Below are 16,570 nucleotides of genomic sequence, written 5' to 3' on the forward strand. Positions count from 1 at the left end.
GAAATAAAATCTATGCAGTTTGGACAAAAATCTAAGGTCTCAACTGGCAGAGAGCAGTGTATTCTGAGGGAGTTCTTTAGGGGTCAAAAGGCAGTTTTCTGTTGCCCTCTGAAGATCCAGCAGCAAACTGGGTCACCTTGCTTTGGACTTAAGACCTAAGTATAGGACCTCATTGCTTGGATGATGTTGATGGATAGGATGGGGGCTCAGAAGGTAGAAGGATACTTTATAACTAGATAGTGCTTGGTTGGCCACACTGGACTATTGTGTATTTCTCTAATTTTATCTCCTAATGACCCTGTGAACTGTACACACTAATGCCTACCTCAGCAGCATTGTTATTTGAGTTCTCAGTTATTTTATTTTACCTCAGCGTCTTACTTCTTCAGGTAGAGGCTGGGGCTGTGTAGCCAAGGATGGGCTGGCTGTGTAGCCAAGGGTGGCCTTGCCCAAAGAGCTTTAGACAAAGCACAACTTAAACTTCCTGGCATTACAACAAGGCTAAGTAAACTCACAGGAAGGGCAGTGGAGTCAGGGGGACAAAAGAGTGGTTGGCGTTCAGTTTGACAAACCCAAGAACTCTTCGCTTGGCCTTTGACCTTGCTCCCCAGGATTGCTTTTCAATTCCATCCCCAAGATGCCCTTTCTCTGCTTGCCCAAAGCCACCTCCGCCCCCCCCACCCCGCCCCATAGAGGAGACCCAGTGTTCTATGTTATTTTGCGTCTCCTCTCACCTCCATCCGGTCGGCAACGCATTTGGGCTCTTTCTTTTTCTGGCTAGTAGGGGATATGTGAGGGTTGGTTTATCACATCACCATCCAGCAGTAAAGTGACCTTCGAGAGCAGGCTAACAGTATGAGATTCATCTGTCCGGCTCTGGAACCACAGAGGAACCCTGGGAATATTGTTAGGAGCGTTTCTTCTAAAAGCAATTCTAACCACCTAGCCCTGACAGATGAAAGAGAACCCTGAAGCACGCCTGAGTAGTAGGTTTAAATTTAGTTATTTTCTCCCCGTTTTGATTTTTTTTTCCTATTATAATTTTTTTTTTAATGTTTCAGTGAGTGCCAATGATTTTTCAACCTCAACTGAATAAGTTAACAAATGGCTTTAAGACTGCTAAGGTTCGGGTACCTATTTTTTTTTTTTTTTAGTTTCTGCCTTTGCCATGTTGTACTTCACTGGTCGTATGTTAATCGACTAAACAGAGACTTCCCCAATGAACTGTATGTTGCAAATAAAACAGCTAAAGGGCCACTTCGCACCTCATCAAATTGCTTAACAACCTGATAGCCGTTACCTGCATACACATCCCTTATAAAACCATGCAACAAGGAGGAAAGTTAGAGCCCACCATCTCAGAAGTGACATGGCCTCTGCCCTGAAGCACGGGTGTGCTCTTACCCTGCTGAGAATGAAGATAAGAAAAATCTACAGTGTTACCGCGTTGTCCATGGAGACCACAAGCATGAGACCTCTCAGTGGGGACCTCAAATTCTGACCCGGTCAACCCATTAGGCAAGGCAGCCTCCCCTTCACAATTACTACACAAGAGTGGTCTAAGCTCCCCAATATATTTTATTCCCAACTTCCCTCCAGTCGGTGTTTATCTATATCGTTTCACTTATTCTTCTGAGAAGAAAAAGCACATATTGCTTTACAAATTGTGAGATGGAGGCACTGAGAAGTGGAGAGGTGCAATCAGCGTTGAGTCTGCTCCGGTCAGCCTGAACCGCAGCAACATGAGCTGTGTGGTGCCTGTGGGGGTCATGAAGTGGTGACCTCTTACGAATCAACGGAGGAGGCCGCCCATTGCCTTCCCTTTACAGAGCTGAAGATAATGGTCAGCGAAAATATAATGTCTTCTCTGAAACTCCCCGAATATGAGCCAGTCTTTGGAATTGCTATCTGAAGACTGGATGGGAGATACATGGACTGGTAAAGTGGTTGAAATTGCAACCAACCCCACCACCATCACCACCACCACCACCATCACCACCATCACTACCACCACCACCATCACCACCATCACCACCACCACCACTCACCACCACCACCACCACCACCATCACCACCATCACCACCACCACCACCATCACCACCACCACCACCATCATCACCACCATCACCACCATCACCACCACCACCACCATCACCACCATCACCACCACCACCACCATCACCATCATCACCACCACCACCACCATCACCACCATCACCACCACCACCACCATCACCACCATCACCACCACCACCACCATCACCACCATCACCACCACCACCACCATCACCACCATCACCACCACCACCACCATCACCACCACCACCACCACCATCACCACCATCACCACCACCACCACCATCACCACCATCACCACCACCACCACCATCACCATCATCACCACCACCACCACCATCACCACCATCACCACCATCACCACCACCCCCCCCCCGACTCTTTAAATGAGAAGACAGGGGTAGCATAGCCCTTCAAGTGGAAGATGCAAACTGGATCTGATGGTGTAGGAATATAAAGAGTGAGATGTCATCCCAGGAAGCAGAGACCCTGCACCTATGTCGCACTAGAGGATTGTGGGAAATGCTGTCAAAAGCAGGAAGAAAGCACACCTGAAAAGGACAAAGACCTCATGAGGAAAAGAGAGGAGAGAGTAATTCACCTGATGGTGGCCCACAGAATGGCAAATCTTGAATTTCATGAAAACTGGGAAAAGAGGTTTCATTTTAACATAAAACATCTTATTTCTTATGTGAAATTACTTGACTTTCAAATATTAGTAGCCAGCTGAAAAAAAAAAAAAAAACACTGAGCACCATGCAGCTCTGTATCCAGTACACATGTGTATGCTGGTGTAAAATAGACCTGCAGCTTGCTGTGTCTATTCCAAGTTTTGCACAGTGTGCGGAAGACACAGCGTCTGCTCCACTCTGAGCTTTAATTCTAAGCAAAGCCTTTGCTCAGTAACATTTGACTCTAAATCATAAATAGAATTTTATTTAAAATGGACTATGAATTTTAATTCAGCCAAGACTGAGCACCTTTCTTTCCGTTTGCTTTGTCTGGGTCCGTTTCCCATGACCATGGCAAGGAAAGAACTTGTCAAGACCCTTCCTACTTCACACATGAGGACTCTGAGGCCCAAAATAGCCCTCTGGACCAGTGGTTCCCAGCCTTCCCAATGTTGTGACCCTTTTATACGGTTCCTCATGCCGCGGTGACCCCACAACCATAAAATTACTTTGTTGCTACTTCATAACTGTAATTTTGCTACTGTTATGAATCCTAATGCAAATATCTATGTTTCCTGGTAATCTTAGATGACTCCTATAAGAAGGGTCGGTCAACCCCCAAGGCTAAACTGCTTGTTCTACACAGTCCCTGTCACTCCTGCTTCTCCTGTTCCCCAGGCACTGATGGCTATATCTTGAAGTCCCTCAGACAGACTGAGAGTACCTGCCCACACTACAGGGCCCAGGAGACCCAGTTCCCTCACGGGCTGCTGGGTTTGGAAGCTTGAAGGCATAGGCTCCTGGGAAATAACATTTTATTTGGCGATGGCTCTTTAGTTTTAAGTCACTTCAGCATTTACTTTTAATTAATTTCTTTAAATTAGATAACTCATACTTGTAAATATTTGCTTCCCCGTGATCAGCTTTTATTTAAATTATTAAAGCCACTGTTTCATGACTGATTTCAAGAACTGAGGCTCCCACTGCCCAGACAGAATGGATATAGTATATAAAAGGGGAGAAGTCGTCTCATACCTATCTGCACGCCCACGCCAAACATGGCTGAGCGCAAAGCAGCATTCAAAGTGATAGAAGACAGGGTGAGCTTTCAGTTTTCTTGGAATTGTTCAAGGAATAAATCAATAAACCAGGGCATTAGGGAACAAATGTAGGGTGGAATAACATCTGAAGGGGCCCCTTCACAATAAAAGCTTGTCTTACTATCTCTTTTTGAAATGTACTCAGCTGTGGCTCAGGGTCTACATATCAGTGTTGCTATAGGGACCGGAGATGGGGTGTGGAAGTTTTGGGACAGTAAATAGCTGGACAAGAACACTGGAAATGGGAAAGAAAGAGGAGGACAAGGAGGAAGGGGAGCAGGAGGAAGAGGAAGAGGAGGAGGAGGAGGAGGAAGAAAAACAGTGACTGCAGGGTGATTTCATAGTCCATCCATCAGTTTGGGTGATTATAAAAAAATCTTGATTTGCTAGCTGCCCCACTTTGCCAGCATCAAAGCAAGGATGAAAGGTGAAGAAGCCGCGCTGATGGGCGATACCACAACAGGAGAAGACACAAAAACAATCCCTGTCATCTTAATAAAAGATGAATTGAAAGTTAAATGTTAGTTATGACATTAATAGCTACTCTTACCAACCATTCAAAGATCAAGCAGAGGATTTGAGTCGCCAGCAGGATGTGGAGTTTGGCACAAGTCACCAGCACCTACGAACCCCTTAACCACCTTGATTATTTACTGAAAATCATCCCCCAAATGACCTTTTCCAAAGCACTACACTAAGTAATGAGATAGACCCTAGACCAGGGGACTGAGTGGGACCTGTAACTCAACAGGAGCTATGCAAATAGAACTCCAGCCAGGCACCTATACAGATAGGAAATAAAGGCTGAGAATTGCCCTCTGGGTCATGACCCCTTTGGGGGTTGAACAATCCTTTCACAGGGATTGCATATTAAATATTTACATTATGATGAATTATGATAGCAAAATTACTGTTATGAAGTAGTGACAAAATAATGTGATGGCTGGGAAGGGTCACCACAACATGAGGAACTCTATTGGCTGAGAACCACTGTGCTGTGTCATGGTGAAAAACATCATGAGGTACAGAGGCTGTACATCAAAATTAGCATGGAGAGACTACTGTACTTCCGATGATGTCATCTAGTAGAAACCAGGGGTGGGCGCACTGCCTTGGTGTTGGGCATCAGGGCAACTGTTCAGTTAATAGTCCTAAATTTCACCTAGCCATGTTTGTGCAGGAGTAAGTTTCATAGCCCAAATTTCTCCCAGGTAACACTCTGAGTCCAGAGTGCCCCCCAAATCTCTGCCCCTGTTCTTGAGGATGGCACCAAGAAGCTCAGGTTACTATTGAGAGAAAGATGCTGCTTTCTGGAGAAGGCTGCAAAGAAAAGGAGCTAGAGGTGTTACTGGGAGGCGCTAATATCAAATCCTTGGCTTCCCAGAATCAACTGGCACTCCTATTTCCCATAGGTCTCTGGTCCACCTGTCTTTCAGCTGCCTTATTCCTATTAAACTACCACATGCCTGTTTATTAGAACAGAAGGTGAGCCTGGACATTTATAAAACTGTCTTATGTACCTTATTTAATCTAATTAATATTACTAGATATAAAAATAGGAGGGGCTCAGGGCATTTTACACATTGAAACACACACGCAAAAATTAAAAAGACTTAAAGTCTAAGAACGTTACACCCAAGCCCCGTAAACATTCATGCCATCTCCCAAAAAGGTCAGTCCCCTGCCTCACTTGAGAGTTAGTTCAGTGTGCTCAGCATTGCTTCAGAGCTGGTGACAGCTACCCAGCCATCCTTCAGACTCACAGGAACGCGGTCTACAGTGCAGGGGCTCTTGAACGGCGTGTTCTGAAACTGACTACAACTTGTTCCGCTTGTCTGTGGGTCCAGACTTATTAGTGCTGCTCTTATGGTCCAGTTGAAAGGAGATCTGAACCTAAAATAGAACCACAGCAGCAAGCACAGACAGCCCCAACCATGAGGACATGTGCTAGGGCAGGATGCTGCGTTGGAAGTGAGAGAGCGCACTGGACTTCTGGTGGCCCGCTATGTTATCGTGTCATTCTCCAGAATGGCCACGGCAGATGACTGTGTGTCTCAGGACCCTCGCAGACACAGTAGAGTTCCTTTGGTCATGGTGCTCTATTCTAATCTGCATCAGAACCCTCAAGGCCAACGGGAGAAAGAGTGCTTCGAGGCCCCATCGTGTCTGCATGGGTCTGGGTGAAAGAAGGTGTTTGTTGAGTAAATACACCCTTGAATGTTGATGCCAATATTCAGTGTATTGGACCTTGAGTGCAGGGCCTTGCAGACAGAACCACAAAAATATCTGTTCTGGCTTTACTAAAAGGGACCAGGAAAGCTTACCTTCCTGCTGTGCCAGCAGCTTGGAGTACCTCAATGAGGCTCCACGCTTGGAATTCTGGGTTTTGTTTGTTTGTTTGTTTTGTTTTGTTTTGTTTTTTGACATCCCACCAGCACCTCCAGAATGCTTAGCTTTATGAGTTTCCCAAAGCCAAAACACTTATTGGAAAGCTCTCTTTTGCCTTTTTTTTTTTTAAACCCATAAGATTCATTTCTAAAATGTGTTTCTAAGTATAACATTTTTTTTCACCCAGCACCGGGACATCATAAACTGGCATGAGGCAAGTGGGGGCAGGATTGGCAGTCAAGCAAGAGGCCCCTGGTTCTGTCTGCCTGGTTGAACACTGGCCCTTTCCACTGCTCACGGGCTTTCAATCAAGCCACTTAACATCTTGGTTCTGCCTTTCCTGGTCTCAAGCCATGGATAATAATGCTGTCTACCCTATCACACTATTATGAGGAATAAAGAGGTTAACTTGGAAAAAATGCTTAAGATGGGGTTTGGTTTGCCTTAGGCACTTGCAAAGGAGCTATCTGCCCAGCTTGCTTTGAATCTTTGCAATTCTAAACCACCTTCGGATGCTGGTTACAGAGCCCTGTGGAGTGCAGTGGCACTGGGCCCAGCCGGCACTACATTTAACATTTCTGCTTCTGGATTTCAGAGTAAGATATTTTTGGGGCCAGAATCTTCCAGTGTCCTAATAAAAGCGTGAAGTGGAAGCTCTTCCTCCCTTACCCCGCCCCACACACTCGTGTGCGCGCGCCTCCCCCCATAAAGTTTTGACTCCCTCACTACTCGCACACAGCGAGAAAAGATTGTAATGATTATAGGTGATTTATATCAAAATCCTTAGACTTTGGAGATGGCTGGGAGAAGGGGAAAGGAAACAGTGATTGATACGTGACTCTTTTCACTTATATTAATTTAGAACGCAGTTGAAGGGATGAGGAGGTAAATGTGTCTATCGTGACATATGTATATCATCTCTAAGAACTGTACACACATACACACACACGTGTGTGTGTGTATATATATATATATGTGTGTGCTAAATGTATATATTACTCTAAATATATATATAGTCTAACTTAGAGCAGGGAAAGGTCCCTTTTGTGAATGCTGCATGTTACCTCAGTCATATCCTGTCTACAGGCAGTAACCTTGGGTGGGAGTCCTTCAGTGATCCCCCTGAGGGGCAGAGCAAGCAGCTTTTAGAATTCAGGACCTTACAGGCCCCAACCTGTCAGCTCCTTATGTCTGCCCTTGGAACGGAACCATCCTGCCTTGCATGACAATCAGATACTGAGATTCCAGAATTCCTGGCATAACAGAAAAAAGAGAAAAGCAACTTAGTGGCCTTGTTGGTCCAGTTATGATCTCTTTCTTTGCCCCCCCCCCATTCTCTTTCTCTCTGGCTCAATGGCCCACGTGGTCTTTATCTAGTAGTGTCTCTCTGAAATGGATTCCTATGGTTTTACAACCATTGAGGACAACTCTCGGTTTCCACGAGAATCCTATCTCCCCCTGTGTTCTCACGCTTGTCCTTTCTAGTTGTCCCCGACATGATACTTTAAAACACTCTTACCCCTTCATAAAAGAGGTTTTTTTAGCAGGACAACTTCTAGAAACTCCCCACATCTGACAGGACGGAGTACTCTCAAGGGCCATTTTCTGTATCTGCCTGCCAGGTTGATATAGAAGCCGAGACTCCGTGTATATGTCACTTGTTAGTAAATGGATTCTGTTTGTGGTGGTTGATGAAAGACACCAACGAGAAATCAAATAGGGGTGATCAAAATGGCATTTGCCTTCTGAACACTCGGTCACTGCCAGCTCTCTTTCATTTTCTCGGTAAATATTTCCCCTGGTGTTAAAATGGGCCAGAAGCGTGTGCAGTGACGCTCACTTCTTTTTCCAGTTCCCTGCAAAGAACAGCAAGGGCCTTCTTCATAATGCAATGGGAAACGTGAGTGATGAAAGTGGGAAGTTTTTTTCCATAATCATTTCTATATCATAGGTCATCAAATGGTCATTATAGTTTATGGCTCTGTAAAATCTGCTGAAATCAAAGCCATGTAATATACTTTGCAGAGGGCTCTCCTAATCCAGGCTAACCACATTCGTGCCTGGACCACGGATGAAGGCCTGGTAACTGGAAACCTGACCCTGAAGGAATTCCAAACACAGACTAAAAGCATCTCTCTCCACATAACGTGGGCAGCTTAAGAGCATATTAGTTTGCACTACTTAAAAAAAAAAAAAAAAAAAAAAAAGCTTTGCAACACTTTACAACTACTGGGCCAGGGGGCCACTCTGTGTGGCACACTTGAAAAGGAATATAGCTTAGTCACACCCTGCCAACAAGGACAATCATGCTTGTCACACTATACCAGAGGGCTTGAACCATATGTCTTGACTTCATATTAACTCCAAATTTAGTTACAATTATTACCAAAGAAAAGGAAAACCCATTGAAACAGGGAGGATCTTTTTGTTTTGCTCGATCTTGTTGTGTTTTGTTTTTTAATTGTCTTTGTTTAGGCTGCTAACATACCCAGTATCTTATACAAATTAAGAGAAACCAGAATCTGCACTTGGGAAGATTATCCAAAACAGAAAAAACTAAAGTAAAATCCGTTTGTCTAAGGTAGGCATTGTCCTGTAATTTCACACTTTCTACTGCAAGCCTTATTTCTTTACCTTTGAACTTGCCTCTTAAAACTATCTTCACACTGGCTTGTCTCTTACTTACTCCCTTCCCACTCCCAAACCCTGGCTATTCAACTTTAGTGAGCTTTCTGCATCCTACAAGGACATCACTGGATGTGATGCAGCCGTGGTCCTTAGCCCCAGACTTGAGATGCAAGCATAACGATGAGCAGGCCTGTTCAGTGCTATTAGAAGAATTGAAGGTGACAGACATTCCTCAGGTCTTCGCCTTGGCAGAGCGGGCCCTGTTCATACCAGCTCCTCTGTTCTCTCTCCACTGAGGGGGGAGGGCATTGAGTTACAGCATGTGGTAGGCAGGTTTGCGGAAGCCTAGCTTCTGCCTCTCTTGGGCCTGTGTGGTGTATATGAAAGCCATCCATCATGTGTGTTTTTGTGGAGAAGAGTAGGTTGGTGAGAGGCACTGGACATCACCTCCACCTCTGGTTTATGTTCATTAATCAACCTTGAAACTGACTCCAACAGTCACCCTCCAACCCTTTGTCCGGAGCCTTATATGGAACTGTTATTTCTAGGCATGAATCAAGATGTCCCTACACTGCTATGTTTATGACAGGATTTTTTTTAAAGTCCTTGCCAGACTATTATGAAAAAATTTCTTAACCAATTCTTAAATAACTAGACATAACCTGTACCTAGTAAACCTAGTTTGGTGTTCACTTTAAACAATATTTTAATTCATTCTTCTTTGAGAGTTTCATATCGTGTATTTTGAATGTAATCATCCCACCAGCTCATCTCATTAATCATCTTCTTCATATTCCCATCCCTTCCCACCCAACTTTGAGCTTTGCTTTTTTGTTTTTGTTTTTGTTTTTTGTTTTCCCTTTTCCCACTGAGTCCAGATGGGGATTGGTCCTGCTCTGCCCCTCCTAGGGGTCCCATCACTAAAGGATGCTGACTCTCCCCATCCTAGAAGCTATAAAATACCAATAACGCCTCAGCTGCTGGTGGGATTCGATGCCCACCTTGCGTCCTCGATGCTGGGACTTTGACTGGCTGGATCTTGCCCAGGTCTTATGCATGTTGTTACAGTCACTGTGAATTCCTATGTGCATCCGCCCTGCTGTGCCTGGAAAACTCTAATAAACTTCACAGTCTTCCTGTGTTGGAGCCAATCCAACACTCATCTCATTCCCTCCTACCTGCTTTTCTCTGGAAAAATTAACCACCACTCTCACTTCAACCATCAGCAGTCTCTGGCTCCCACTGCATCTGTTCTCTCCTCTTAGTTTTCTGCTCTCCTCCAGCCCCCTAACCACACCCAACGCTCTCTGGTTACTGTGGACACTTGTGCATTTTTCCCCTCGAAACGCAGCATACATTTATGGAACACCTATGAGACACAAAGCCCTGTGTAGCTCTGAGGGAGATTGCCAGAGGCATGAAGAGCTAGTGCCAGATGTCCACACTCCAGTCAGGGTATAAGTACCACAAGGCCAAGTGAAAGACAAAAGCAGAAAAAGTGACTAGCTGGGGCCAACACAGAGGAGATTTCTTCCACAAGAATGGTAGAAAAGTGAGCGGGGGGGGGGGGGAGGGGGGGGGGGGGGGGGGGGGAGGTGGGGGGGATGGGGGGGGCAGGGACTGACAATTGCTCTTATTCTTCTTTATTCCAGTAGAGAACCTTGCTCCAATGAGAATAGCAACTTACTTCTTGGTTTGTTTGTTGTTGTTGTTGTTGTTGTTGTTGTTTTTAAGCATTACAGGAAGTCTATCCTTCCAGTACCATCCCCTTTTCCCAAGCATGATTACTTAGCTAAGTGACAGCATATCCTGCATCCTTTCATATGTGATGATGGCTGGTACCCAGGGTCTGGCTGACCAGCACAGGCTCTCATTCCCAGATCCCTTTTGCTAAATGAAAACTAGTGTCATTGTGAGATGTCACAAAGAGAAAGTCCTCTTGGAAAGGAAGCAATCCTTTTGTTACTTTACATGTAAATAACCTGTGACTTTGTCATGTTTGGACAAAATGGCTAATGCTCATTATTTGCACTGTCACATGTATCTCTGTGACTTAACACATACCTGAAACCATTGCTATGAGTTGCCAAGCAGAACCTAAGTCCTCTGGCTTCCAGAAATGAGCCTACTCAAAAAAGGAAACATAAATTTAAAGGGAATTTTTCTCAGAAGTTCATTCAAAGTTACAACAAAAACAAAGGCAGTCACGTTTCTCTTTCCCATAGTAAATAGCTTTTCCATGTAAGATTTTTAATTGGAGATATTTTTCATTATTTTACAGAAGTTAATAGTATATACAAAGAAGACTTATCGGGTCACATGAGAAATGAGGAGTCCTGAAGTTCTGGCACACTTGTAGTTTGGGTCCTTGTCTTAATTAGAGTCTCCTTCGGAAGCTCCTGGACTTGTCAGGATCAGCTCAAAGCAAGTAGTGTTAGTCTCTCTAATAAGCCTTGTTCCAGGACAGACTGAGTTTCTGCTCCCCTTACCAACAATTAAATCACACACACACACACACACACACACACACACACACACACACACACACACACATACACATACTAAAAGAAGATACTAGAGATTAACAAAACAAGAACATCTTAACTCTCTTCCTTCCTTATTCAGTTTGCACCTGTGACTTTGTCATGTTTGGACAAAATAGTTCATGTCCAATCATCTTTACAGTTGCACGCATGCATGAGATTTGACACATACCTGAAACCATACCTTTGAGTTTCCAACCAAAACCTAAATCCTCTGGCTTCCAGAAATGAGCCTCCTTAGAGAGGAAACAGAAACTTAAAGGGAATTTTCCCCTCACAGGCCCATTAGGTTTGAGTATTTGGTCCCTAGCTGATGGCACTGTTTGGGGACGCTTCAGAATCTTTGGTCCATTGACCTGTTTAAAAGTAAATGGGGTGGGGGCTAGGGCTGGAGAGGTGGCTCAGAGATTAAGAGCACTGACTGTTCTTCCAAAGGTCCTGAGTTCAATTCCCAAGCAACCACATGATGGCTCACAAACATCTGTAATGAGACCTCGTACAAGTGTATAAGCAGGCAGAGCACTGTATACATAATAAATAAATCTTTAAATAACAATAATAGTAATAATAAAGCAAACGGATTGCCTTGAAGGTGAGGTGCAATTCTGCTTCCCAACAGAGCTCTTAGCTGCCTGATCCCCACATCCGTATGAGGAGCTTAGCCGTACACTCCAGTTCATGGGGTTGATCCACCTGCCTTCTCCATCAGGATGACTGTTCCTTTTGAACTGTGAGCCAAAATGAACTTCGCCCCCACTTAAGTTGCTTCTGTCCTACAACTTGTCTGTGCAGTGAAAAAAAGTAACTCATATAGGAAGTTTTCTTTCTCTTTTTTTTTCTACTTAAAAATTGTTACTTTTTAAAAAGTGTGTGTATGTGTGTACATGTATACATGAGTGTAGACAGATCCCACGGAGCTACGGCTACAGAAGGATGTTAGCCACTCCATGTGGGTTCTAGGAATAGAACTCAGATCCTCTGCAAAAGCACCCTTAACCACTGAGCCATCTCTCCAGTCCCCAGAAATGGTTCTTTTTAAATGTTTATATGATGCATACACGTGATAATATTCACACTAGTTTAGAAGTTGTACTGGTGAAAGTCTGCAGGAAATGATAGGCTTTCAGGAGAAAATGTTATAAACAGCAGCCCTGGGAGGAAAATGCTCCTAGCAGTCTTTGAATTTTCAATGGTGTTTTTACAGGCGACCCATTGTTTTTCTTCTCCCTGAAAAATTACAAACAATAACTGTTATGATGAGTTCTACAGAAAAAGACAATTTCCATGCCACCACTGCTTAACAAAGAGCAGCACCTCACTTGGTGTCTGCCACATGTAAGCAAACTCCCCGTCATATAATCCAACCACAGAGAAGCCCTCTGGGACCACAATGCTATCTTGGGGTCACCCTCTCTGCCCTTGGAGCCCTCCCTCCCTCCTCCTTGCAGAGTGCTGGAGAGTCATGGGGTGAGGTATGGCATAGGAGATAACCTCCTTTCTGGCCCACATGCAGACTGTGGAGTCGCTCAGGGTGGCTTCTATCCCATCACCACTTGCTCTGGATTGTCTCTCCACAAGTTAAAAAAAGAAAGAAAAGGAAAAAAAAAAAAAAAAAAAAAAAAGCCCAAGTACTTCTGTCTTTTAGAACACTCTGTTTTAAAAGGGAGAAATCTTGAGAGTGAGACCAGGACCCTAGAAAAGTCCAAGGCCTGGAATTTCTCCTTTCTCTCTTTCCATTTTAAACAGGAAACATTCCCGCTAAGAGAGTCCTGAGGGAGTGTGGTTGTGTGTTCATTTTGAGGCAGATAATGTTTGTGTGTTGCAAATGTCAGTGATTTATCCTAAGGACTTAAAATGAGTGTAGAGAAACCACATGGTTCCCTTCATGCAGAGAAATAGCTCTGGTGGCTTTTGAAAGGAAACACAGGTTAAAGATATTTTTTTTAATGTTTGTGTCATCACCAGCTTCAGCCAAAGGAAATAGAAAGGAGCAAAGTGGTTAAGAGAAGAGGTCTTTAGGGTTTTTTTGTTGTTGTTTGTTTGTTTGTTTTTGTTTTTGTTTTTTCAAGAAAAGACAATGAGTGCTGGAAGTTTTCTAAATAAAAAATGAAATTGTCAAGAAAAGGGATGGTGAAACCTGGGTCCTTTATTTTGCAGGGCCATGGTGACAGACGATTGGGGATGTATGCCTGCTCTATTTGTCATGGGCAATTTAGCATAGAGCAAAGCGGCCCGAACTGAATAATAACAGCTGACGCTATAAATAACTTGTACGCAAACAATTTAATTTTTTATCCGAAAACTATCACTAACTAAATTACCCCCAAATTCATGGCTCTATCACTCATTATTACACATAGCAAAATTAGGGCGCGCACACCCAGACAAATGTAGATGGAGGGCTGCGTCGTTTGTCCTTAGGCAGCTTTCCACACGCTTCCTGAGCCCACAGCTTGTCAAATCGTCATTGATTTTGGGGAACATAAACATGGGGGGCTGTTTTAACATCCAACTGCGCAGATTACAAGGTGATTCTGACCCTCATTGACAGTGCCTGATTAAGCAGAGGCCCGGCTGTTCTTACAGCCCTGTCGTTCCTTTCAAGTGTCCAGGCTGTCTGTACTCTGACACTGGAGATCTTTTCGGTGTTCATTACTGTTGGCTGTTTCTCCTTTAAAATAAAAAAAAAATCATAAAGAGCGGAGGAATAAAGAATGGAGGGGTCTGGTGACATGGTGAATGGTCCTGGCAAATTCGTGCGCAGAAGGTTTATGGGATTTTAAGAGCTGCAAACAGAAGTCATGTGTCTCACCCCAGGCTAGCCAAGATGCCATCATCCACACATTGTCTAGCGACGTACTGTTTCTGTTATGGCGGGCAGATCAGACGATGCTTGTCTTCTGTAGAAACTTCCAGACTGGCTTGTTTCCGGCGGGTGTGTGTTCTTGCCCCAGCCCTTTCTGCATGCCTGCCCATTACACTACATGGGGCACCTTGGCTTTGGCTACTGACTTTGTGGTCGACTTAATTACTTTTATCACAGTTCTAGGTGGGGAATTTCCCAGGCCCAGATTAAGAGTTCTTCCGGGAACAGTGGAGTGGAGGCATAATAATCCATCCAGGGGTGTGACAGCAGCCACCCAGACTTAGCCAAGGCCACACACAGCCCATTCAGCGAGCAGAATTGCCATCTAAGAGGGAAATGAGTTCAGTTTATGAGGACTCTGACCTAGCGCATTTGTGTTGCTACATCTCATACAGACTGGAGCTCTAACAGTCACAGGCTTCACAGAGCCAAACTTATATCACTGTGTAGAGGAAGCTGGTTTGATTGCTGTAATAAAAGTGAATATAAAAGGTATAAGCAGTGTAGGAATGTGTTTCTTCTTGTTTAGCAATGTGATGAACACAGTGTGACAGTAGCTGTTAGTGTCAAGGGCCTGAGATCTTGTGTTCTAGTTGCTCTGCCTACCTTGCTACATAGTTTGCACCCTGAAGTCTAAGATAGCGACAATTGTTTACCGTTATTTAAGGGTACACATCTCATCTGGGAAGATATCCTTGTCCAGGCCCGCGACGTGATTGCAACCACCTACACTGGAGGCCGAAGCATGTGGACTTCAGCTGACAGCAGCTCTGTAGCTCCTGACACATATCTCTGCTTCTCTTTCTAGGGGAGGCTCAGCAGATGCTGTGGACTACATGACAGCAGTGCCCCGGGGGCGCTACAACGAAAGAGAACTTCCATACTACCCAGGGGCTCATCTTGTACATCCCCCAAGAGGGAGCTATCCCCGGCCCCCGGATCTGAGGGTGGCAGCAGATATACGCTACCCACAGTACTACCCACCCCCACCAGCCCATCAGCACAAAGGACCCTTCAGACAAGATGTCCCACCTTCCCCACCTCAGCACCACAGAGTCCCAGCCTATCAGGAGATGGGCAGAGCAGGGCCCCGAGGGGCCAGCCCTGACCACTACGCCTACCGTAACCAGGATCCCCGGCAGAAAAACCCCATGACTGCAGCCGTATAGTTAAACATCCCAGAGATCTGCCAACCGAGAATGATATCCTACAGTCTTTGCCTTTGCTAGGCCCTAAGGCCTTCTACAGGTTAAAGTGTTCCATGGTACAGTGTAGCTCTTGCTCCCTAAGGATGCAGTGCTGGACTGCTAATCAATCAGAAGAGGAAAAGGGGACAGAAATTTGGGGATACGGATCCAAAAAGAAAGAAGGCTGCACCTCCTGATACTTGAAAGGCTTGAGTTGGTTGATTCAGTGAGAGAGGCAATTGATTAAAAACAAAAAAACAAACAAAAAAACCCACCCATGGAGCTACACTACAGTAACCCCTACCTAGAAAACCAGTGCTAGTTACAGCCCACCCCACCCCACCCCAATCCCACACACATAGTAGAGGCAATAGTACAGCCATGGAGGTCTCTGCCAGGCCTAGTCAACCATTCAGAGACTCAGTGTCAGGCCTGTCCTGGAGCTGTGAGGCATACAGAATGGCAGAGTAGAGAGGCTGCAAATAGGACATCTTCATAAGCACAATGTTTTCACTGAGATCAAAGCAACAATGACCTCTGGGGAACGTTAGACCCAAAAGAAGACTGCCTCTCTTTATTTATAGTCTATCTTGGGTCCTTGGTACTACTTGTTTGATACAAACGTTTCACATTTCCTTGATTTTGATATCAAAGTCAGTAGAATTTGAGTGCAGTATTAAGTGTCCTGGGAGGATGTGCAGAGCTGGTCAGAGCTTCCAGAAGGAATTCATCCCAAGAACCACAGTGAGCAGGTGAAGCGGGTGAACTGTCCTGTGGTCCTTGCTTTCCTCTCTCCCAGACCCCCGCGTGCTCGCTTGGAGATCGCTCTTCTTAGAGTCCTCCTCAAATGCCTATCATTATCTTAACTGAGACCTCTACTTTTGGACTTCCACTTCAGGACTAAAGTATACGTGTGAGTGGGGTAGGTTAGAGAGAGAGAGGGAGAGAGAGAGAGAGAGAGAGAGAGAGAGAGAGAGAGAGAGAGAGAGAGAGAAAGCCTGCTGGGCAGGCTTCACGGAAAGCGATGTCCTAGAGATGTCAATTCCAGACTCAGTGCCAAACAGTACCCATCTGCCCCTGGGTCAGGGAGGAAATTGGTCACCAGCAAGT

General features: G+C 44.9%; 1 protein-coding gene across 1 annotated transcript in view; it reads left to right on the top strand.

The window, feature by feature from the left end:
- Positions 1 to 15,581, top strand: part of Pard3b (par-3 family cell polarity regulator beta) — a 979,071-nt gene extending 963,490 nt beyond the window's left edge. Inside the window, exon 23 of the mRNA XM_051153919.1 lies at positions 15,082 to 15,581. Coding sequence (XP_051009876.1) covers positions 15,082 to 15,442 — 361 coding nt within the window. The 3' untranslated portion in view covers positions 15,443 to 15,581. The remainder of the gene's footprint in view (positions 1 to 15,081) is intronic.
- The last annotated feature ends 989 nt before the right edge of the window (positions 15,582 to 16,570 follow it).

The sequence above is a fragment of the Acomys russatus genome, chromosome 12, assembly GCF_903995435.1.
Source record: "Acomys russatus chromosome 12, mAcoRus1.1, whole genome shotgun sequence".
In the NCBI taxonomy this organism is placed as follows: domain Eukaryota; kingdom Metazoa; phylum Chordata; class Mammalia; order Rodentia; family Muridae; genus Acomys; species Acomys russatus.